The sequence below is a fragment of the Protopterus annectens genome, chromosome 7.part0 (assembly GCF_019279795.1).
Source record: "Protopterus annectens isolate FY-2018-M chromosome 7.part0, PAN1.0, whole genome shotgun sequence".
NCBI lineage: Eukaryota > Metazoa > Chordata > Ceratodontiformes > Protopteridae > Protopterus > Protopterus annectens.
In genome coordinates, this window is record NC_056739.1 from 1,997,587,137 (window position 1) to 1,997,612,521 (window position 25,385).

Consider the following 25,385-nt stretch of genomic DNA (forward strand, 5'->3'; position numbering starts at 1 on the left):
AATGTCCTCAGAAAACAGGTGACTGAAACGACTCAAAAATGTAATCACACACAATGTCAGATGTAGAGTTGACAGATGTGGGTGTATAAGAGATCCCTTGTCTTGTGTGAGAAGATCCACCCTGTGGATTAACTTGTGATGATTGCCTTTGGCTAAACGCAGAAGAGAAGGGAACCAATGCTATCTTGGCCAAAAGGGGGACACCAGCAAGATTTTCAGTTTGTTCTACTGAATCTTCAGCAAGACTTTCTGAATGAGAGGGAAGGGGGGAGTGCATACAGAAATATCCCCTTCCAAGAAATTGAAAGGGCTTTCACCTTTTAGACCAGAGGATCTGGGACTCTTGTCACAAAATTGTGGAAGTTGTCTGCTCAAAGGGGAGGTATACAGATCGACTTGAGGTGTACCCCACCAGGAGAGAATGTCCAGAAACACATTCCTATAAAGCATCCATTCGTGGAATTGAGTCATGGACCTACTGAGTGTGTCTGCCACTACCATTCTGACTGGAGAAGATATATACTGCCTGCAGAGTGACCTGGCACGGATCTGCCAGATCCCACTCCATGAGAGCTGGCCTGAACAAAAGATATGATTTTGTATCCCCATTTGTTTACATACCAAAGTACTATGGTGTTGTCTGTAAACAGTCTTAAAGGTCCTAGATGTAAGAGAGTTTGGAAAGCCTGAAGAGCCAGCAAAAGAGCTCTCATTTCTTTTATATTTATATGTTTTTGTCTTTGAGAAGAATCAAAGGCCTTGAACCTTTACGTTTGCTCCCCAACCCATGTCTCTGGCATCTGTGAACAGGACTCTAGTAGGAAGGAGAGGATGCAAAGGAAGACCTGGGTTTAATAAAAACTGCCGAATCCAAAAATGTAGCTCTCTCTTTAGACAAGGAAGAAGAGGAAGGACAAATTCCAATGGGTGCAGATGCTCTCTCCAAACCGAGTTTAGGAACCAATGAAATTTCCTCATGTACAGGTTTGGCCAGAGGCAACATGTGGACAGCGGATGCAATAAATCCTAGCAGTCTGAGAAATTCCATGGCTGTCAGAGAGTGCAAAGGGAGAAGGTTATGGAAATACTCTATTAGAAACAGAACTTTTTGAGGAGGTATGGAAGCCAACATTAGGTCTGTCAGATTCCTGCACCCAAGGAAGGCATGGTCTTGGGAAGGGGTGAGGAAGGACTTTTTGAAATTTATTGTAAAACCTAATCTTTGCAGAAGGGAAATAATGAAAAGAAGATGCTGTTGCAAAGTCTTTGGAACAGATGCCTGCAGCAGCAGGTCATCCAGATAAGGGAAGACCTGTATACCCTGAATTCTGCAGAAAGCAGTGACAGGAGCTAAGTACTTTGTAAATACCCTGGGTGCCATAGACAGAACTAAAGGCAAAGCAGAGAACTGAAAATGTAAGGAAACAAAAGAAAAATGCAGAAATTTCCTCCAGAGGGAATGAATGGGAATATGAAGATAGGCATCCTTGATGTCCAGGGGGACAGAAAAGCCTGTGGAAGGATGAGAGAAAATAAAGTCTGTACAGAGAGCATGTGAAAGGTTGGAACCTTTAGGAAGGTGCTGAGTTGAGAAAGGTCCAGAATGGGCTTCCAAGGGCCATCTTTCCCGGATACAAGAAACATCCTGGAATAGAAACATCTCCCCCTTTGGGACTGTGGAATTTCTTGTATAGTTCTCCTGAAGCACCTCTGGAAAAAAAAAAACTGAAGTTGTTCTCGTGGTGGTTGAGGAATTTCCATGAAGGGAGAGAGTTTTCCAGACCATGGTACCCTCTGTGTATAATGGAAAGGACTCAAGAATCTTGAGTTACTTGTTCCCAGGCTGGGAGAGAGAGAGGGAAAGATGCCGAGAAAGGGGGATCTCGAAGAGGCATGGGTGGTAGTCACAGACTACCTGGCTTATCAGGAAAGGGCTGCTTATGGGAAGGTGCAGCCTGAGAGGGCTTAGAAGCAGGAATTTTTTTAGTCATCCTCTTACCACTAGGCGGAGTTTGACATGGTTTCCTAACAAAAGCAGTTTTAGCTGGATAATTCCTTTATAATTTAGGAAATGGAGACACATAAATGTGCCTTAAATCCTGTAACTCCTTCCCTTTCACCTGCAGTGACTTGAACAAAGTAGCTACAGCAGTCCCAAATAAGGAATTATTGTTTAAAGGAGCATTCATAATCTTAGCCTTGAAATCATCGGGGAGTGGTTGAACCCTCAACCAGGAATATCTCCTCAAAACAGAGCCTGAGGCAGCAGGTCTAGAAGATGCCTCAGCTGCATCATAGCTGTACTTAATGGAATGACTGGCCACCTGAGAAAAAGCTACCAGAATAGAGCGGAGCTAGGACTTAACTTCCAAATCTGGAAGGTCAGGGAGAAGCTGAGTAGCCTGAAAAGAAAGGCCTAGGCGTATATAGTCATATGGGTCTGGCAGCTGACAGCACAAAAAGCTACTGTAGCAGAGGTGTACACCTTTTTCTCCAAACTTTCCATAATTCTACTCTCCTTATCAGTAGGGAGTAGTGTAGTGGATGGCAGACGTCTGGATGGTTTATCAGCAGCCAAAGAAACCAAAACTGGATCAACAGAGGGGCATCTGTAAAGGAATTTACAGTCCTCAGAAACTTTGTAAAACCTATCTGGCTTTCTAGGGGCAGGAGGTTGAGAATCCAAAGCCTTTGATGCAGAAGAGAAGATCCAAAAAAGGCTGGTAAAACAGGAGACACAGCAGATGGTGAATGAGAGTCCATTTGAAGAAAATCACAGTATCTTTTCTGCACCTTAGATGTCTGAGAGCAGTCCCATTTGAAGACGTCCCTCATGCTGCAACAGTCTCACCAAATGTGATATCCTCACCAGGGGACTCACTGCCATTACACTCCTCCTCCTCCTCAGGGGAAGTATACTCCAAAGGCAATGTAACCTGGGCAGAGTAAACCAAAGAGTCATCCTCTGAGGAATCCTTCTCATTAGAAAGAACCTGTTCCCTAACCCTTTTGTGAGGTGAAGAAGAGGGGAGACTCCTGAGGGAGGCCTTAAGGCCATGAAGGCATTAAACAGGGTTTGTGAAAAGACCCGTCAGATGATGAATCTTGAGGAACAGAAACATGTTTACCTTTCCTGGATGACATGTTACCTCATACAACAGCAGTAGCAAAAGGTAAAAAAAGAACTCCCAACGAGGCACTTATCTGAATCTTGTACACCAGCAAACAACTCGGGTGAGCAGACCGATGGTCGAAAATGGCGTTCAGACTGGCAGTACAGAAGTTCTGAGGATGGTATGTACAGATGTTACTTTTATGGCCTACTCTGTCTTGCAGGCCTATGAGTGACATCCCAAGTACCCTGCAGCAGTAAAAGGCTTTTGTATATTTGCCAGATGTCAGGACCGCTTACGGCAGTCATCCCTCATGTAAAGAATACTGCAACACAGGAAAGTACAGTTTTGTACCTACCATAAATGTAGATGTTCGAGTGCTAATACAGCTGCAGTCATAATTGATGGGTTCTCCTGCTGTCAGGCGGGTCCTCGGTCGGCTGAATTCCAAAGTCTAGGTCCGGCGTCGGTTGTCGTCGCTTCTTCCCTGACGTCAGTGCGACAGGGGTATAAAGGAACCAGCCAACGCCATTTTCTTCAGTTTTTCTTGCCCCAGATGTCAGGTGCCCCCAGAAGGAAGGCAATACATAAATTTGTGTAATAATGCAGTGCAATATAATCAAAATACAGTAGTTGCAAGCAAACACATCATAAATGAATACCCCAATCAGGTTGTATGAGGATGTGTTAGCCTATAGGCCTGTCCCAAGAGGGGAAGGAGGGAGGGAAACCTGGACTGCAGCTGTATTAGCACTCGAACATCTACATTTATGGTAGGTACAAAACTGTACTATGTTCATCGTGCATACAGCTGCAGTCATAACTGATGGGTAGAATCCCAAAGCTAAGAAAGGGGTGGTAGGCACTAGGTGGAACTAGGAGGAGCCAAAATGCCATGCAAGACTGCAGTGGCAAAGCCTGCTCTAGATTTGGAATATAATGGTAGGTTGTAGTGCTTGGAGAAGGTATGCACAGAACTCCAAGTGGCTGCTTCCAAAATATCCTTGGTAGGAACTCCTCTGAGGAAGGCTGCAGAGGTGGCTGTGGCCCTGGTGGAATGAGTTCTAATGCCTGTAGGAACAGTTTTGCCATGAAAGGAATGGCAAAAGCGTATGCAGTGGGCTATCCATTTTGAGACTGTCTGTTTGGAAATTGGCTTTCCTTGAGCTCCTACCGCATAGGACACAAAGAGCTGTTCTGATTTTCTGAAAGGCTTTGTTCTGTCCAAATAATAACGCAGTTGTCTGTGGATGTCCAAGGAATGTAGTAATCTCTCCCATTTGTTTTGAGGATTAGGATAAAAAGTAGGTAAATGTATGGCCTGATTTAAAGCTACCCTGGATACCACTTTAGGCATAAAGGACGGGTTGGTTTGTAAGGAAACTCTGTCCTGATGGAAGATGATAAAAGGCTGGACAGCCATGAGAGCCTGTAGTTCTGAAACTCTATGAGCTGAGGTGATAGCCAGAAGGAAAGCTGTTTTCCAGGACAAATATTGCAAATCTGATGAGGCGGCTGGCTCAAAGGGAGGCAAGGTCAGTTTTTCCAGAATGAAATTAAGATCCCAAGCAGGTATTGGTTGTTTCCTTGGAGGTCTTAAATTCTTAGCCCCTCTGAGGAACTGTCTTAAGAGAGGGTGAGAGAATAAAGGTGGATCAGTGTTGTATTCTGCAGAAATGGCTGAGGCATGGATTTTGATGGAGGAGAATGAAAGTCCACTGCTTAGCAGCTCAGCCAAATATTGTAGTATTTGAGGTAAATTCAGTTTTCCAGGATCCTGGGCCTTTTTCTCATTCCAGACACAAAACCGTTTCCATTTTGCGGAGTAAGCTTTTCTAGTTGATGGCCTTCTGGCCTCCAAAATGACATCCTGCACCTCCTTGGAGAGTAGGGCCTGTTGTGATGCTAAGGAATCTTCCATGCGGCTAGATTGAGTGTTTTTAGCTGGCTGTGAAGAGTTTTGAAGCTGTGCTGAGTCAGAAGAAGAGGCATTAGAGGCAGGGTCCATGGTGGGGAATGCGTCAGGCTCCTCAGGAGTGGGTACCACTGTTGCCTTGGCCAGTCCGGAGCAATGAGAATCATCTTTGGTCTGTCTGCTCTGGTTTTCAATAGAACTTTAAGCAGCAGAGGAAGAGGTGGGAAGGCATAAACTGTCATTGATGTCCAACTGAAAGAGAGAGCCTCCACTCTCCAGGCCTTTGGATGGAAAGTCCTTGAGCAGAATTTTGTCAATTGATGATTTTTGTGGGAGGCAAAGAGATCTATGTCTGGCCTTCCCCATTCTTGGATTATTTCTGTAAAAACTTTTGGATGCAATTTCCATTCGTGTGGATCTGTCATATTCCTGCTTAGGTTGTCTGCCAGCGTGTTTTCCTTGCCTGGCAAGTACTGTGCTTGTAGTTCCATTTGTAAGTCCATGGCCATGTTCCAAAGTGACATGGGCAGTCTGCATAGGGGGTAAGAATGTGTTCCTCCCTGTTTGTTTATGTACCACATAACTGTGGTGTTGTCCGTTCTTATCAATAGTTGACCTGGTTGTAGAGGGTCCTTGAAAGCTATAATAGCATTTATTACTGCTAGCATTTCTTTTTGATTGATGTGAAGGTGCTTTTCTTTTTGGGACCATTTGCCCTGAATGCACCGATCTGTCATGTCGCCCCAGGCGTAGTCAGAGGCGTCTGTTGTGATGACTTGATTTGCTTGAGGCTTGCTGAATGGAAGACCTGTGTTTGTTTGACATGCTTGAGCCCACCACAGAAATTCCTTTTGCAGACATGGAATTAGTGGTATTATTGTTTCCAAACTGTGGCTGTGTTGAGACCATATGTTTTTTTAGGTACCATTGTAGTTTCCTCATATGCAGCTTTGCACATGGGATTAGTAAGATGCAAGATGCCATGAATCCCAGAGCCTGCAGGATTTTCCTTGCAGTCAGCCTGGTGCAATTTGCTAGTGTTCTGAAGTATTGAATTAGTTGCCCCTGCTTCTCTGGCGTGAGGTAGGCCATCTGGGTGTTTGTGTCCAAATTGGCACCCAGGAAAATTATCTTCCGAGAGGGTATTAGCCTTGATTTCTTTTTGTTGACTGTGTATCCCAGAGAGTTCAACAACATTATTACATAAGCCAGATGTTTCAGAAGAATGTGCTTGCTGTCCGCTTGGATCAGGCAGTCGTCCAAATAGGGGTATATTTGTATCCCTTGAAGTCTGCAGTAGGCAATTACTGATGCCAGGCATTTCGTGAATACTCTGGGCACAGTAGATAAGCCAAAGGGCAATGCAGAAAATTGATAATGGGTTGAACCTGTAAGAAATCTGAGGTACCTTCTGCAATTTTGCCTGATTGGGACATGCAGGTATGCCTCCTTGAGGTCCAATGTTACCAGCCAAGACTCCTTGCCCAGCATGGGAAGAAGTTGCTGTAGAGTGAGCATCTTGAATTTTGGTACGAGTAGAAATGTGTTTAGGATGGATAGGTCCAAAATAGGTCTCCAATCTTTTCCCTTCCTTGGTACCAGAAATAGCCTGGAATAAAAACCTTGACCTTGTTCGTGCGTAGGTACCTCTTGAATAGCTTTCATGTTTATGAGATCTGTAATTTGCCTTTGTGCCTCTGCCCTTTGATTGTGTGGCAGGTTTGGCATGCCTCTCATTTTTGAAAGGGTGTGAAAATGGAATTTGTAGCCTCTGTTTATAATGTCCAGGATCCATTTGTCCTTTGTGACAATATACCAATTTTTTGAAAATAATGCCAGCTTCCCTCCTAAGGGGCTGCCATTTGAGACTTGGTTGGCATGCAAAGGGGAAAGTCATTGGGTTTGCTTTCTGAAAGATTGCGAGTTATCCTCACCACCTCTTTGTGTAGGAGCTTGCCATTGTCTGCCTCTAAACGATCCTTGGGATTGTCCTCTGCCCCTCGAGCGCCTGTATCTGCCTCTTTGGGGTCTGTCCGTGGCAGGAAAGGACCAGTTTTTGGAAGGCCAATTTCTACTAAAACGTGGGGGTTGTACCTGTAGAAAATCTTTCACAGTTTGCATTGATTTAGCCTTTTCCTCCATTTTCCTTAATACCTCCTCAGCATTAGCACCAAATAGTACATCCTTTTGAAGAGGGGCATCTAGTAATTTAGCTTTGACATGATCAGGCAAGGCTTGTTCCTTGAGCCAGGCATGCCTACGTATGACTGATCCTGTAACAGCAGCTCTACATGAGGCCTCTAGAGCATCAAAACCACATTGTAAGGTATGCTTACCCACTTGTTCTGCACTATGCATCAAATCCTGCAACTCCTTCAAGTCTGGTTGTTCAGGTTGTGACATTTTACTTTTCAATTGTGATAAAAAAACTGTTGGTATTTTAGCATATGGAACTGACAGTTTAAGGCCCTCATGGTTAAGGTAGCGAGGTATATACCTTTTTTCCCCACCTTTCTAAGGATCTGGAATCTCTCTCGGAAGGTAATGGATTTTTAGCAATGGAGGCCTTAACTCCCTTGGGGTCCTGTGAGATGGTTTCTGGGTCAGCAGCATGGCTTTTGTATAGAAATTGGTGTGAGTCAGGAACCCTGTAGTACCTGTCAGGCTTAACTGGAGCTGGAGGTAGAGAGTCCGGGTTAAGGCAGGCCTCCGAGTAAACATCATCTAGGATGTCCAAGACAGGAGGTATAGCCAGAGGCCTGTGCTGAGGTAGCAAGAGAAATTCCCTAAGCCTTTTCTTGGAATCTGAATAATCTTGGCCTTCCCAGTGGAAGTGTTCCCTTAAGGTATGCAAAGTTTCCCCAAATGAGTAGTCGTCAGGGGGGGATACAGAAGGGATGGACTCCTCCGCATCAGAATCTTCAAAAGGGGAGTAAGAATGTTCCTGATCATCAGAGTGCTCTGAAATAATGGAGCCCTGATCAGAGGAGGGGGAATCTTCCTCCACTCTGGGCCTTTTGTCCGGTGGGGGCTGAGAACCTCTGATAAGAGTAATTAAATCCTCAGCCATTTTAAGCATCTGTTTCTTAGGCATGGGGCCTGGAGATGGGCCCTGTGTAGCTGGTCTCTTAAGAGTGCATGGTTGCTTTAGACTTAGTGAAAGCCTTGATGGAGAAAGAAGAGGAAGGTCTGAAGACACCTTGAGTGGAGGTGGACCTGTCCACATTCTGAGTTTCAACGCCAAGAGTGGCTTCGGTATCTGTAGTCGGGGTGTGGGCCGAGGAGCCTGCGACCTCGGGCACAGGAGACACCGTCAAAGTGTCGTCGGTAGTCAGGGGCTGCGTAGGCGCCTCGCTGAGAACCGGAGCACGTGCAGTCGGCTTTGGCGTGGTGTCGGTAGAGGCCGCGGACCTCGTGTGTCGGTCCTTATCTTTGCGTTTTTTAGACAAAACTGGAGTCTGAGTATCAGACGACATAATATAGTTAAATGCTTTCCCAAAATAATGCTGGGCGAACTCCGCCCGACGCTTAATGGTGCGTTTGTTGAATGTAGCACAAAAACGACAGACCGAGACGTCGTGGTCTGGGCCTAAATAAGGTATACAGAGGGGAATGGAAATCCTTATGCGGTACTTGCTTCCCACAAGAAATACAATTATTAACTTTGTCTGACATCGGTCTGAGGCAAGAAAAGTTTCCCCAACGGGGTACTTAGCTTTCAAGAAGACTTCGGTTTCCAAATTTTTGTAATCTCAGGAGCTGGCCGACCGGCACTTGCGAACTGCTTCTGCTTCGGGCACCGCGCGGCAAGAAAGACTGAAGAAAATGGCGTCGGCTGGTTCCTTTATACCCCTGTCTCACTGACGTCAGGGAAGAAGCGACGACATCCGACGCCAGACCTAGACTTTGGAATTCGGCCGACCGAGGACCCGCCTGACGGCAGGAGAACCCATCAGTTATGACTGCAGCTGTATGCACGATGAACATCAGGACAACATATTTTACTTATGTTCAATTCATCCTTTAGCCACCCATACCTCTCAGCTGTACAGATTTTCGCAGAATGTATAGATTTTTGCCTCATATTTGTGGTCCGTTTTTTCATAAAATTGTGGTTTTCTGGCACATTAGTGGCAAATCATTAAAGACTGAAGATAGAATATAATGACAGACATTTACGTTTCAGACTTCATACCCTTCAGAAAATTCATGCTAATGCAAAACCTGTTATTCTATCAACTTTGTAAGTTTGTAAGGGTAATATTTAAAAATTGTCCCTATGTTTTGGGCTTTTGTCCCACTTATGGCTTTGTCCAGATTTCTTGCTCTAACAGGTTGAGAGGTATGTAGCCACCTCATTATTGAATATAACCCATCTCCTTGGTATGTACGTATCAAAAATACATAAAACCTCAGAGGTTCTTAACACAAAAGGTCACGTGCTCATGTCATATTTTTCCAGACCAACTGGCTGTTCTAGCTCTGTATTTCATTTCCTAGACTCTGCCACTATGATCTGTGTTTGGTCTTCTGGGCTATGAAATGTACCATCCTCCAAAATCTACTATGTCTTTGCAGAACCAGTGTTTCTTCAACACATGGCCTCAGTTTCTATCAACAAATTAATAGGACATGGTGGTGCAATAGTTTCTTATCCCAGATTATTTCCCAGTAATGGAATAAACTACCCTGCATATTAAGCAACACAGTACTTTTGTTACATTCAAGACTAAAACATTTGGATGGGAATTCCCAACTTCTCCCTGGGCAAATCCTGTGTAACCCTCCCTGAGACGGGAGATGACACTTGATGGATGTTCTGGAAAGGCCGTTAATAGCCTGATGACTGACTACCAGATACCTACCTACCTATGACAGACATGTCATAGATGTTAGCAGGACACACAATATGAAGGAGAAGAAAGTTGCTCCCATCTTCAGATCTTCTACCTTTTTTTCTTACTATGTAGGTCATTGACAAGTGTATTTCCAAAATCCACAAATTTAACTGGTAAACTAGAAAAATCTGTCTCACCCTTAGGAAAGTAAGAGAAGGCCTGATACATGACCATGCTTATACTGGCAAGCAAGAAACAAACATTTTGTAAACATTAAAATGTTGGAAATCTGTGAATCAGAAGGTTGTTCCAAATGTATGCAACATCTGTACAAGTCAAGTGATGAGGTATGAAAAAGCAGTTGAAGAGAAAGCCATGCTTTGAGAAAAAAAATATTTTTTGATATTTTTACCTTCCATCTTCCTCCTCAAGCAGCTTGCTAGCGATCCGAATCATTATGCAGTATGCAAAAGGAGACTTTAACCCTTGACGAGTAAATTTGCTAAGCATCTTGTTGACTGCTAAACGATCGTTCTTACGGATGTGGTAGAGTAAGCCAAGGGCATGATACTGCCAGGATAAAAAAATATTTTCAGAATCCCTTTTTTCCTGTATTTTGATTTTAACAATATTTGCAAGTAGCTGTAGAAATTAAATATCTGTATGTTGTCATAGTAATTACGATTTTCACCAAATCTAGTCTGCAGGCAAATCTAATTTAATACCCCTCATTTGTGATAACAGGATACAATCTGCAGGACATGAATTAATGAGGTCACTGTTTCAGAAACAGTGTAGTATACAACTTGCAGTCAGAAAAGACTTAAGACTCTTCTAGTCTGCACACAAACATCATACACTAGCTGGTCCTCCAAGCAGTGTCCTTTATCAGGTAGCTTACCTTTTATTTGAAAGGTGGCTATTTGTTTAAATCCATCTAAAGTACCAACAGACTCTCAATAAATACAACTACTGTAGTTGACACTGCACCGTTGTGGCTTTGTTTTACCAGTATCATTTATTCATGCAAATTATTACTGCTATGATCAAACACTGTTAAATATTCAAAGTTAATTAATTTTGGATACTACTTTGTACTGCAAGCTAATTACTCATCAGCACTGACCTAAGAGAACTGCCACCATCCCAGGCCTTGCATTCAAGTGTTAAAACCCTGAGGCAGAAAAGGGTTCAAATTCATTAATCTCTTTCTCTTGAGAGAAATGCACCTATAATCACTTATTACCAGAGAAAGCCAGCCCCGTTGTGTGACAGTCACAGCTAGCAGGACTTGGGTAACAAGTTCAGGACCACAGACAGACATTAGCTGGGGAGGAATTATGGGATTAAGCAGCCAAAGCTGTTTCACTTATCCCACTGGGAAGGAGGTGGCTATGCATACTGCACGGGCATCATCTGCTGGTGTGTAGGTAATGCTTCAGAAGAACAAGATAAATGGTGATCTCCACAGACCTGTCAAGAAGCCAGGGTACAGCATGTGAAAACAACCACTGAACAGATCACTGCAGGTAGTTCTTTGACGGGAAGCTTGTGGCTTTTACAAGGAAGAGTTGGGTAAAACAATATCCCATCTAGCCATGTACGACTATTGTAATATCCCAAACCCTGCTTCTCAATGCCTGCTATAGCATGCTAGATGAGAGTAAAATGATCCAAAAAATAGGAAAAACCACACAGCAGTACCAGAGTATAACTTCAAAAATTAGCGTACCACCTTTAAGCATACCAAACTTTAATGCATCTGCTTTTCGTCAAAAGACTTTGTTAATTCATATAAAATGCTTCTTAAAGGATAGGTTAAACATGAATAGTGCTGAATAGTGCAAATAAAATAACAGATTCCTATTAATTTTTCTGTACTATGTATTTTTAGGTGTTTCTTAAAAAGACCAGATTGAAGTATGGACTTTAAATCTTTTATTGTCCTAATTATTAACAACGGTTTGTGATTGGTTAGTTTGTATTTAAATACGGAACAGCTGAATACACTATTTTCTGATGAAGTCTTTTGACAAGCGGCGGACACATTCAAGTTTGGTACACTTAAAGTTGCTACGCTCATTTTTGTGGTTATACTCCGGTACTGCTGTGTGGTTTTACTATTTTCTGTGTGCTTATTTACCATATATCGGTCTACTTCATTGCTTCTGGAGTAAAAGGATCCACTGGGGCATGTAGGGAACAGGAAAAAAAAAGTTACCCAAAGAAAATGTCAAAACCACACCCTACACAGATAACCAACTCTAGCTACGTGTACTGGCCATCTATAAACTACTGACACTATGACGAAGGCATGGCCAATTTTGCTCTCTCAGCTGTCAGATAATGGATCTTTCTCCAGATTCCATCTTGTTCCGTCTGCATACTGACCAATTACAATCAAGAACTCCAATATGCTCCGCACTCTGCCTTTCTTATACTGGAATTTCTCCCTGGTCACCAGTGATTACAGTGTACTTAACAGAAGTAGACAGGGGAGTATTATCAAAAATAATAGAAATTAAAGCAGCAATGGGAAACCAGAAAGCCTTTGGTAGCAATGGAATTCTAATAGAAATTATGGAAAAGAAGGAACACAAGTCTGGAAAGTACTTTTTAATGCTTTTCTGGGTGGGGATGTTCCTCTGACTTGTAAAGAAACAATGATGGTAGTTACACTAAAAGGGGGGGGGGGTCTCCTTGATGCAGGGTCATGCAGACCCATTTTGATTGTGAATCATGACTACAAAGTGTTTATGACTATTCTGGTAAAAAGAAAGGCAAACATATTACTGATAATAGGCCTGTATCAGCATGATTTTAAAGAATTTAGGCAAACATTTGGCAATACTTACAGAACACATATTCAAAAGGATGCATTGAACGATAATATATTAATGCTAGTAAATTTAGATGCTGAAAAAGCATTTGCGTGAGCTTGGATTTATAAAAAGCTGCCTTGAGGCATTTTGGGTTTCCACAAACATGGACAGCATTAACAAAATTTAGTCTTACAAGAGGAACTAGGCAGAGTTGTCCACTTTCACTATTATTTTTTGCTTTGTATTTACAGCCACTAGCCAAGGACACAAGACAATCAAAAACAACTGGATATAAACAGAGAAATACTTAAGAGAAACTAGCTTTTTTTGCAGATGTTAATATATATTCCCAGTGCAGAACATGATATAAAAATATATTTCATAAACTGAAATATTTTAATATAGCATGATATAAAGATAATGAAACAAAAACAAAGCTACACTAATGAACTATGCCCCAGTGCATGAATTGATAGTGCTCCCTTTTTGTAGAGTAATGACAGGTTGAGATATTTAGAAATGTTGTAGAAACGTGATGCTGAGCAAGCAGCTAAGGAAATGTGGGAAGACATTAATCTAGAGAATGCAAGGATGGTAAACACTCGAAATGGTTATTTGTGGACAATGACAATAAGATACAATCAATTAAGATGTTTTTGATCCTTCTGATTGCATATGTAGGTCAAGTTTATATGCATCAACCAAGAGACCAGATATGGAAGAATATGAGAAAGGAAATTAAGGATTTTCTTTGGGATAACAAAAGGAAAGGAGTGCAAAAAAAAGTGCAACACTGACAAAAAAAAAACCTGGCGGCTTGGGAATTCCAGATCTGGAGGTATACTATAAGGCCACGACTTGTGTTAATGTATCTGATTCAGGATATAAACTATATGCCCAAATGGAAGCACATGAAAAACATAAGTAACAGGATCACACATGGAAATTTGGGCAGAGCTAAGAAATTAATATAAAGAACATTATATACAACCTTATACACACAAAAGTACTACGCAAATCATTGTGCTAAAGGAAATTCGACTTTGGAAAATTAGACCACCACCACCAATAGGATATATGATGTACAGCAATATGAAGGATACAGAGAAGAATGTCATGAACTTTTGGGGAAGAAAGAACAAAGCACAGAGATTTTGGGATTGGATGATAAAAAAAGGAGAAGAGGTAAAAAAAAAAAAATGAAGATGGACAAATTGCTGGGTTATTGAACTCGGATCAATTTGCGTAAACAGGTCCAAAATTACACCTCATTGAAGATATGCAGAGGTTGGACAGAAAATTTGTTAAACTACAGAAAGAATATTTTTATAACTGAACTCAGAACAAAATGGCAGACCAGAAAGGTGCAAAAAGTACAGCATGTAAGGCAATACCAGATTTCAGAAAACAATATGGTATAAAGGTAAAAAAGTACAATTGTGTACACTTACCATAAATGTAGATGTTCGAGTGTATTCACTGTTGCAGTCATTACATTTGGGTTATCTGCTTGCAGTAGCCCTCAGTCGGCCTGATTAACAAAGTCTTGGGTCCTACGTCAGTTGCTGTCTCTTCTTCCGTGATGTCAGGTCGTCAGGGGTATAAAACATGCAGCCAACGTCATTACATCAGTTTTTCTTGCCCCAAATGTCAGATGCCCCCCTAATGGGATGCAATTCAATCTATAAATATACCATGTTATACCTGAAACAAAAAAGCAAATACACCAAAAAGCTTTTAAGCATTGAAAAGGAGTGAAGAGGTATAGCCAAAAGAAGTCAGGGGGCTGGAGGGAGGGTAACCAGGACTGCAACAGTGAATACACACGAACATCTACATTTATGGTAAACGTACTATGTTCTTCATGTTTCACTGTTGCAGTCATTACATTTGGGTAGATTCCCAAAGCTAAGGATGGGAGGAGGAATTTAGATAGCATTACGACCAGGTATAAGGCCCTGCAAAACTGCAGTGGCAAAGCCAGCTCTGGATTTAGAGAAAATTGGCAAATGGTAATGCTTGGTGAAAGTATGCACAGAACTCCAGGTAGCAGCTTCTAAGATGTCCCTGGTAGGTACGCCACTGAGAAAGGCTGTAGAGGTAGATGCAGCCCTGGTTGAGTGGGGTCTGATCCCCTGTGGGATAGGTTTTACATGGTGCTTATAGCAGAAATGAATGCAATGGCCTATCCATTTGGAAATGGCTTGCATTGAAATAGCCTTCCCCTCTGTCCCTGCAGCAATTGCCACCAGCAGTTGTTCAGATTTCCTTTGAGGTTTAGGCCTGTCCAAGTAGAATCTAAGTTGTCTGTATACATCTAAGGACTGCAGTATAAGTTCCCCTTTATTCTGTGGATTAGGAAAGAAGGTTGGCAAATGAATGGATTGATTAAAGGCCACACTGGATACCACCTTTGGCATGAAAGAGGGATTGGTCCTGAGGGACACCCTGTCTGCATGAAAGATGATGAAAGGCTCCACTGCCATAAGGGCCTGTAATTCAGATATGCTTCTTGCTGAAGTGATGGCTAAAAGGGAAGCTGTTTTCCAAGAAAGGAATTTTAAACCTGCAGTATCAGCTGGCTCGAAAGGAGGAAGGGTGAGTTTCTCCAATACAAAGTTAAGGTCCCAGGCTAGAGTTGGAGCTCTCCTGGGTGGTCTTAAATTTTTGGCCCCTCTGAGGAACTGCTTGAGCAGTGGATGAGAGAAGAGGGGATGTTCTGTGTTATAATGAGCTGAAATAGCTGAGGCGTGAATTTTTATTGAGGAAAAAGACAGGCCCTTGTGAAGCATCTCAGTTAAGTATTATAAAATCTGAGGTAAATTGGGCACTGCTGTGCTCATCCCTTGAGAATGGTTCCAGGCACTGAATCTTTTCCATTTTTCAGCATAAGATTTTCTAGAACTAGGCCCCCTTGCCTCTAAAATGACATCCATCACTGGTTTACTGAGGGATGGTAAAGGAGAACTTAGGTAATTAGGCAGGCTGCTAGGTTCAGTGTTTGAAGCTGAGGGTGCGGGATCTGGTTCTCCTGCTGAGACAGCAGGGTAGGAGTCTGAGGCAGGTGCCATGGGGCCAAAAGTGACACACTGCGTAGGAGGGGTACCAGTGTCGGCATGGCCAGGCTGGTGCAATCAAAATAATCCTTGGTTTGTCTTGTTTGATCTTTAGTAGTACTTTGGACAGCAGAGGCAGAGGAGGAAAAGCATAAACGGATAGGTTTTTCCAGCTGAAGGACAGAGCATCCACCTTCCAAGCTTGTCTGTGGGGAGTCCTTGCACAAACTTTTTTCCAATTGATAGTTCTGGGGGGAGGCAAACAGGTCTATATCTGGGCTCCCCCACTTGCTTGTCAACAGGTTGAAAATCCTTGTTTCCAGTTTCCACTCATGTGGGTCCATGAGGTTTCTGCTTAGTCCGTCTACCAGTGTAGATGCACTTGGTAGCTCAAGGCTGTGTTCCACAATGTCATGGCTTGTCTACAGAGGGGGTAAGAATTTCTACCCCCCTGCTTGTTTATGTACCACATAACAGTGCTGTTGTCTGTCTTTACCATTAATTGTCCTGGAAGAATGTGGTCCTTGAAGGCTGTCAGAGCATTTTGTACAGCTAACATTTCTTTATGACTGATGTGAAGGTGCATTTGAATTGGGATCCATTTGCCCAGAATGCATTTCCCTGCCAGGTGCACCCCCCCCCCATGCATAGTCCGATGCGTCTGTTGTTAGGGTTTGGGCAGCAGGGGGTAGTGTGAATGGTAGTCCCATGTTTTTGTGGCAGACCTCTGCCCACCAAAGGAACTGTAGGTGTAGACAAGGAATAATAGGAACCATTGCTTCTAGATCCTAAGAATGTTGACACCATAGGCTTTTTAGATACCACTGTAGTTTCCTCATATGCAGTCTTGCATATGGAATTACAAGAATGCAGGAGGCCATGAACCCCAAGGCTTGTAGTATTTGCCTTGCAGATAGCAGTGTTTTTGTGGCCACTTGTTTGAAGTAGGTTGTCAAGTGAATTTGTTTCTCTGGCGTGAGGAAAGCCATCTGGGAAGTTGTATTCAAGCTTGCTCCCAGGAATATAATTTGTTGACAGGATACCATGTGTGATTTATTTTTGTTTATGGTGTACCCCAGACAAGTTAGCACCCATTGTACAAAAGCCAGATGATTCAAAAGTATGTAGGTTCTCTTCCTGAATTAGACAATCGTCCAAGTATTGGTATATTTGAATATTTCTTTGCCTGCAAAATGCAATGACTGGAGCTAGGCACTTTGTGAATACCCTGGGCGCAGTAGATCAGCCAAAGGGCAGTGCAGAGAACTGATAGTGTGTGTAGCCTGCTTTGAAGCGTAGGTATCTTCTACAAAATTCCCTGATTGGGATGTGCAGGTATGCTTCCTTTAAATTTAGTGTTGCCAACCAGGCATTTTGCTTAGCATAGGAAGCAACTGGTGAAGAGTCAGCATCTTGAATTTTGGAATCACCAAAAAGGTGTTTAGAGTAGGTAGGTCCAGGATAGGACATTATGAATTGTCTTTTCTGGGTACCGGGAAAAATCTCAAGTAGAATCCTTGTCCCTTTTCCTCTTCTGGTACCAACTGCATAGCCCCTATGCTTAAGAGAGAGAGTACTTGCTTTTGGGCCTCTGCCCACTGATTTGGAGGTAGATCCGACCAACCGCTTGGAGTTGGTAACGTGTGGAAGTGAAATCTGTAAACTTGGGACACTATATTTAACACCCATTTGTCCTGGTTAATGAGTCCCAAGTTCTTTGCAACCTTCAGTCCTGTGCGTCCCTGGGATTGAAGCCTGGATGCTCTGCTGGATCCAGATTTGGACTAAGAAGGTCTGGAAGAGGCAGGAAAGGACCTATTCTTAGAAGGCCAATGCCTACTAAATCTTGGAGGTTGTACTTGTAAAAAAATCTTTAACAGTTTGCATAGATTTAGCTTTTTCCTCCATCTTTTTAAGAACTTCTTCTGCCTTGTTGCCAAACAGGCGGTCCTGATTTAAGGGAGCATCCAGTAATTTCACTTTAACATGATCTGGCAAGGATTGCTCCTTAAGCCAAGCATGCCTTCTAAGTACAGACCCAGTTACAGCAACCCTGCCAGATGCCTCTAGTGAATCAAAACCACACTGCAATGTATGTTTACCACCTTGTTCAGAAGAATGCATTAAATCCTGTAAATCCTTATTTTCAGTACAATCATCAATCAACATAATTTTCTGTTTAAGCAATCCAATAATATGCAGCTGATACTTTAACATATGAAACTGTCAATTCAAGGCCCTAATGGCCAAAGTTGCAGAAGTGTATACCTTCTTACCCCATCTATCTGTGCACTGGAGTCTCTATCAGCGGGGGTAGGATTTTTGGCAGTAGTAGCTTTAATGCCTTTGGGTCCCTGTGAAACGATTTCAGGATCCGCAGTAGGATTTTTGAAAAGGAACTTGTGAGAGGCAGGAACCCTGTAATATCTAACAGGTTTTCTGGAAGCAGGAGGTTAAGAGTCAGGGGCCATGCTAGATTCCGAAAATGCATCATCAACAATGTCCAGTACAGGAGGTATAGCTAAAGGTCTGTGCTGGGGCAGGAGTAAAAAATCCCTAAGCCTCTTTTTAGAATCAGAGAAATCCTGACTTTCTTAACGAAAATGCTCCCTGACAGTATGCAAGGTTTCACCAAAAGAGAAATCCTCTGGGGGGAAGCAAGGGGAATAGAGTCCTTAACATTAGAATCCTCATAGGTAGATAAGGGTAAATCCTGGTCATCAGAGAAAACAGAAATTTCAGAATCCTGGTCAGAAGTATCATAAGCAAACTCAGTCCTAGGTCTCTTAGAGGGGGAAGGTTGGCTTCCCCTGATTAAAGTAATAAGATCTTCAGTCATTCTTATAATTTGTTTTTTAGGCATAGAAGCCTGACCATGCGGTCTGGGCGTCAGTGTTCTAGGCATGGTTAGAGTTTTAGGCCTTGAAGAAGAAGATGGCATTGGTTTAATATGCAAGTCAGTAGGGCCTGAATACACACTCAGAAGCTTGCACAGCGTCTCCGGACCCATCCAAGGTAGAGACATCCAAAGGTTCCATAGTTGAAGCATCTCATGGCATACTGGACTCCGAATGGGTCTCAGTAGAGGCCTGCGAAAGCACCTCACTGAGTACCGGCGAACTGGGCGGCCTGTCTCTGTCTTTATCTTTGTGTTTTTTCAGACTATTGGTAGTTGGATGGCTTACTGAAGACATATTAGGATAATTGAACCGAGCACCAAAATATTTAGATGCGCAAATATACCAACAATGGATAGTTCGTGGTTTAAATAAGGCACAAAACCGACAGAGAGGTACGTCGTGGTCAGGGCCTAGGCAAGGAATACAGTATGAATGAAAATCTTTATGAGGTATTTGCTTTCCACAAGAAATGCAATTATTTACTTTTACTGACATTGGTTTAGAGCAAGAAAAAGTTTCCCCAACGGGGTACTTAGCTTTTAGTTGAAGACTTCAGTTCTGAGACTCGAAAACGAAAATTTCAGGAGTCGGCCGACCAGCACTTCCAAACTGCTTCTGCTTCAGGCACTGCACGGCAAGAAAGACTGATGTAATGACGTCGGCTGCATGTTTTATACCCCTGACGACCTGACGTCACGGAAGAAGAGACAGCAACTGACGAAGGACCCAAGACTTTGTTAATCAGGCCGACTGAGGGCTACTGCAACCAGATAACCTAAATGTAATAACTGCAACAGTGAAACACGAAGAACATCAGTACAGACAGAACAATTAAAGATATTATAGATGATCAGTGGAAAAAATACTCCTTAATTCCAGATATGCAACTAAATCAAGAAAATGTAGAATTTTTGCACAAATATTTTTATATCCTTACAAGACTTGAAAAAATGTTCCCGCAAACAAGAGGCATATGTTGGAGATGTAATGGTGCAGAAAGATGTTCTTGGGAGCATACATTTTGGGAATACGCAGAGTTGTTTTTGTATAAAAATGACTTTAGTATGCTAAAACTTGTACATGGAAGGGTATTAAACCTTAGTACAGAGATGTTTTTGTTGATTCAGTGCAAAGTACTAAAGAGGTGAATGTGCAGCTACCTTTACTTCTGATAGCAAACTAAGAAATCTATACAAAATGGAAACCCAAAGACAACCCATCAACTAGAGAGGTGAATATGATCACAAATGTGGAATTGAGAATTATTAGAGATGATAAACAGAACACTACAGTAAAAATGGGTTGTTTAAGATGCTGCAATACATTTTAGCTTGAAGATGAAGCTGACATGGAAACAAGTACTTATGACCTATATCTATTTAATAAAGTAGACTCCAAAACAAAGTGAGAGGTCACTGGTTCAGTTGTCAGGACCTGTAATACAGAGGAAACAAAACAGTATGATCACTAATTAACTCCTTGTCTCAAATTAGATTGACTTTGGAATTACGACTGGACAGAATAGCTGATGGTGATGGTTAGATGAGCAAGCTTGACAATTTTAAGTTATTAATAACTGAATATGAGCGCTAGTGTTTGACATGAGGCTTCTCTATCAGTACACTATAAATATACAATTATAAAGTGGTTGTATGTGCTATCAGTGTCAAAATAAGTGCACCATGCATTAAGTACTACCATTATGCTAAAGTGAAAAGTGTTAAAAATTTTCACATTCCTTTAAAAAAGGTTATCCACTGCAAGAACCATGTTCATGTCTTATATCACTACTGCAAATACCTACTGTCTAACTACAGTTTAATGTCATGTAATATTGTCATACAGTACATACGGATTATGCTGCTTTGCATAGCAAGTGCTCAACAAGCATCACAACAAAATAAAACCAATTTCATACCCAATGCTACTGGCACAGATGCCTTGACTACAACTTGGGCAACTGGAGTTTGATTAGTGACCCTGATACTTATAAAAACAGGTAGGAAGTTAAGAATTATGAAGCTTTTGCTGCCTGCCTTGCTTCAGGAAGAGGCTTGAGGGGTGATATGCTGACAGACGCAGGCCATTCTTGAAGCCCCAATAAAGACCACAGCTAGAAATGGTGGACAGGCTAAGTGAAGGGACTGGATTCAGATGCTGCTGCTGCATAAAGGAAAAAGGGAAAATGTGCCTAGAACTACACCTCACTGGCTGCAGTGACCTTTTAAGGATATATATTATAAATACATAACATGTATTGACCAAGTAAGACCACTGAACACCCACTCCTTTTTCACAGGCAAACAAAGAAGGAAAATGAAGGCTTCTGCACTCAAACCCAGGACTGCTGGAGAATGCTGATGAAGCAAACACAGTCTTAAACCTATTCGATAAAACAGCTAGACAAATACATGTGCACAGGTACAGTACAATAAATGGACTTAGAGTCAGACAGCTGCAAAAGTCAACTCCCAAACCAAGCAATGTTAAATACTTAATAGGGGGAAAGCAACTTACTATGTACTGCTTATATGTACTCCTTTATTGCCATATTTTACTATTTGCAAGGTTAGACTTGCTTCTGTGGCAGCATGACTGACTAAAGCCTAGCTTCTCTCAATGCTGCTCATACACACTACAGCTTCAACAAGGAGTTGCCAGCCCCCGCATACTGGAAACAATGTTTTTTTTTCTGTAGGAGGAGACTAGGTATGACAGCAGCCTCTGCAACACTTGCAGGTGTAGGTTTGACTTGATATGGCCTCCCTCCCCCCTTCATGTGCCGGACACTACTTGTAAAGGCCACTCTGTGCAATAAGGCATGGCCTAAGAGTGTCCACTCTAAGCTTTAAATGAAGATGCCTCTCAAACTTTCCTGGACACCCACCCCCAGCTGCCATTCTGAATTCTGGTGTCCATCAGAGCTATAGAAAGTGGCCCTGCCTCTACCAGCACATCATCTCCCCTGCCTAGGGGAAAAGAAAGCAGACAAAGCTTTGCCACTTCTTCCTCTCCACTCCATCTGGAACAAATTTCCAATCAAGTAATCTTAACTCATACGGTCTAGGATATAGTCCGAGCTTTGCTGCTTTATGCCAACAGATGTGGACAAATGCAACCTTCAACATTTCTAGACTGGTGAAAAACAGAAATGCAGGTCTTCTGTTGTACTTTAAGTCACTATTCTTTAATCCTCAGAAATTACCAACTTTCTTAGTTACTACAGATTAACTGTCAACCTCTAATTAAATTGATGTTAGTATGCAAAAAAAGCTAACTAAAATAAAACATTTCTGAGGGAAATCAAAATCCTGTTCCGTGCTTGGAATTCTGAAATAATCTGTAATCAAGGGTATGACTATTCTTGCTCCTAAAATACAGTAACTTGAAGTTAACAATAGTAAATTAGGGAGTGTAGGAGACGAGCCTCCTTGCGTGAACAACTGTGTGCATCTGTGTGTATTCTGGAGTCCCACACTACAGAATATCAACCGTCATTTTCAACTCTGAATTTTTAGTCCTGGAGTTAATACAAAAACAAATTTAAGGGACTTTAAATGTATTTATTTGCAAGACAATTGGCCATCAAGAAATGGATATAAATATGTTTTTCTATAACAGATAACCAACAGTTATATTTGGTTATAACACAGACAGAGCTGCTTTATTCTGATAACTATCATACCTGCACCATGATATTGTCACTAGAAGCTGCTTCCTGGGCTTCATTCACCCAGCGTTTCACAACGTCAAAGCTCATTTTCAGCAGATGCTGCAGGGAGAGAGAAAAAGAAAACTGAATTTTCATTTGCACCTTAATTACAGTGCATGAGCCCAAGCACTGTACAAAATAAATTTGAAGAAATAGAAATGTTAAACACACACAAATTAAATAAGTCAATAAGATAAAAGCATAAAATGCAGCTTGGGGTTGGGAGGGTGGCCTAATGGTTAAGGTGTTTGCCATACAAGCACAAGGTGCAAGGTTTGAGTCTCACAAGGGATAATTGGCTAGGCTTAAAATGGCTCGCAAGGGCAGTTAGCTTAGTACTAATCTATGAACCTATGAACCAGCTAAGCAAGAATAAACTAATGGATAATAAACAATGCCAAACTCCCTAGCTGCAGTGGCAATTTAGACATTAAAGGATAAGCAGACTAAGCAAACAGCATACTGATATGAAGTCACACTGGTTACAGGAAGGCTAATTTAAATGCATCTTACAGAGTGCTTATATTCAAGCAAGTGTTGAAGTGTACAGCATGATTGGTGTTACTGGAACTATAATACTATTTCTTCAGCTTTGTCAAACAATTTTTCCATATTTAACAAGTATATTACTTCTATGCCAATAGTATACATATTCCTGCTGTGGAAATTTCAACAGTCGCACCTTTGATCAGAAAATAACAGATGTTTGGCATGAAAATACTCACCAAATTACCTGATCTTTGAATGGGGCTATTTGCAGTGAAACACTTTGGTACATTCCTTTTTGTGCCCTCTCACAGCAATTCTCAACATTTTATGCTCCCACTCCCAAGGCACAAAAGTCCAGTTTGGCTAGGGTGCAGTATTCCAGACTGAGGGCACTAACTCAGAAACAATGCTCAAAACAGACACAAAGAAATGTGACATGAAAAGGGAAAGATTAACTGTACAACCTAAGGGAACAATGAATGCTGACAACTGCAAGTTTTTACAGTGTAAAAGAATCAAGCTGGGGAACATGCACACAAATGCAAATATGAGGATATGTAGCAAGGAGAGGAGGGAACATTAGTATCTTCAAACAGCTGAACATATCCTGTTCTCACAGTTTCCTAGTATGATTAATATATAAAGACATAGCATCTGACAAACGGCTCTCCTCAAAGTGCCACAAAAACTACAACCAACTTACCTATTCCTAAAGATATATGCTAATCAGTTCCTGGGTTATGACCACATACACCAGTCACCGTCTGGTGCAGATTAATTCTGTGGTGGGTTCAATTCTGAGAAGAGATCACTATTAAAAATAATTTTATAAGGACTGAAAGCAAGAAGAAATTCAGTTCATGACCAAGTGCACCATATAATATGGCAGTTGCTGGGCAGAAATTCATCATGCAGACGTGACCACCACATAGGTTCATAGCCAAACACCAGGCAATCCATTCTGCAGATTATTACAAACGTAGCCATGAACACATTCAAAGGTTCCCTCCAGCCTCTAGTAAGGCTAGGAAAGTGTGGCTAGGCTTCAACAGGCCCCTTGAATTAATAGCTTAGCATTCTACTATGATAGTATGAATACAAAATAGAATACGGAGAATTTCAGGCTACATCCATCTAATTATCTAAGATTTACCATAGATGCTGCAAGGGGGCTATGCAGCTCGATTTGTAGTGGAAGTTTGTTCCAGAGGTGGAGGACACATTGGGATATAAATTTATAGTGACATCATCTTATTTATCTGATGATGAAAGATTACTTTCTTTTAATGACTATTTGTGGGACCATTTGTTCTGAGAAGGAAAAGTAGTTCAAAGATGGTTGGACGTTTCATGGTTCAAAAGGCTAGACACAGAGCCTCTCAAAGAGAAATCTATAAAAGGCTAAGCACAGACAGCATGAGTTGCCAGTCTGTAGTGACAAATGAAAGTTATGTACTCACCATAACGATAGATTTGTGTTGTACTATTTTCGTTTAGTTCAATGAAAGATTCTGGTCTGACTCTGATATGGCCTTGGCACCTCCAAACCTTCAGATCCAAGGCTCCTCCCCTACTCCTCCCCTACTCATAATACCCTTAACATCCTCAGAATTACCGCAGATCAGGTTTGCCCAATATAAGAAAATATCTAACTAGTAATAATACTGCAGTTAAATAAAACGTGAACCAATAGGAAAGATGAAAGATCCCATAAGAATACTCTGGCAACAAACCTGTTGAAGTTAGAGATATATAGACTCCTGCAGAGATTACCTGTTCAAGGACCTGATGCCAATCTGGAAGGAGGGATGGTGAGAGGGGTGTTGAACCAGATGAAAAATAGGACAGCATGGATCTACTGTTATGGTGAGTACATAACTTTTGTATCCAATGCTGTCCATTTTTATCTGATTCAACAATTGGCACAGAATTCCTAGCTACATAAACTCCTGGGTGGTAATAATGAAGAATGTTCCTGAGAACAGCAGAGGCCAAATGAGGGATGAGTTCTGTGCTGTACATCCAGTTTATGATGCGAGACAACACTATGCACTGTAGACCAAGCAGCAGCTGCACAAATCTCATCAATTAAAAAAATGACACTGAAAAACTGTGGAAGTTGCCACTGCCCTTGTCGAATATGCTGTCATTTTTTTAGAAAGTGGTACACCCAACTTGTCATAAACATATGAAAAACAGCTTGAAAGCAACTAGGTAGAGTGATCTTTGAGATGCCCTATCCCAGTTTTGATTTGGATAAGGCAATAAATCACTCATCTGATTTTTTAAAGTCTTTAGCTCTATGCAAGTAAAACCTAAGCTGTCTGTGAACATCAAGTACGTGCAATGCATACTCTCCTTTGTTGGAACATTTTGGAAAGAAAATGGGTAAATTAATGGACTGATTTACGTTGGATTCAGATGCCACCTTGGGAATGAAAGAATGGTTTGATTTCAGGAAAGCCCTACCTTTATGGAAAAAAAAACAAATATGGTAGTTTACAAGAGACAACCTGTAGTTCTGAAACTCTCTTAAAAGT

General features: G+C 41.8%; 1 protein-coding gene across 1 annotated transcript in view; it reads right to left on the reverse strand.

Annotated features, from left to right (window-relative positions):
- Nucleotides 1–25,385, reverse strand: part of COPG1 (COPI coat complex subunit gamma 1) — a 1,279,491-nt gene that overhangs the window by 845,807 nt on the left and 408,299 nt on the right. Inside the window, exons 8-9 of the mRNA XM_044078421.1 lie at nucleotides 22,330–22,416; nucleotides 10,279–10,436 (exon numbers count right to left, since the gene is read on the reverse strand). Coding sequence (XP_043934356.1) covers nucleotides 10,279–10,436; nucleotides 22,330–22,416 — 245 coding nt within the window. The remainder of the gene's footprint in view (nucleotides 1–10,278; nucleotides 10,437–22,329; nucleotides 22,417–25,385) is intronic.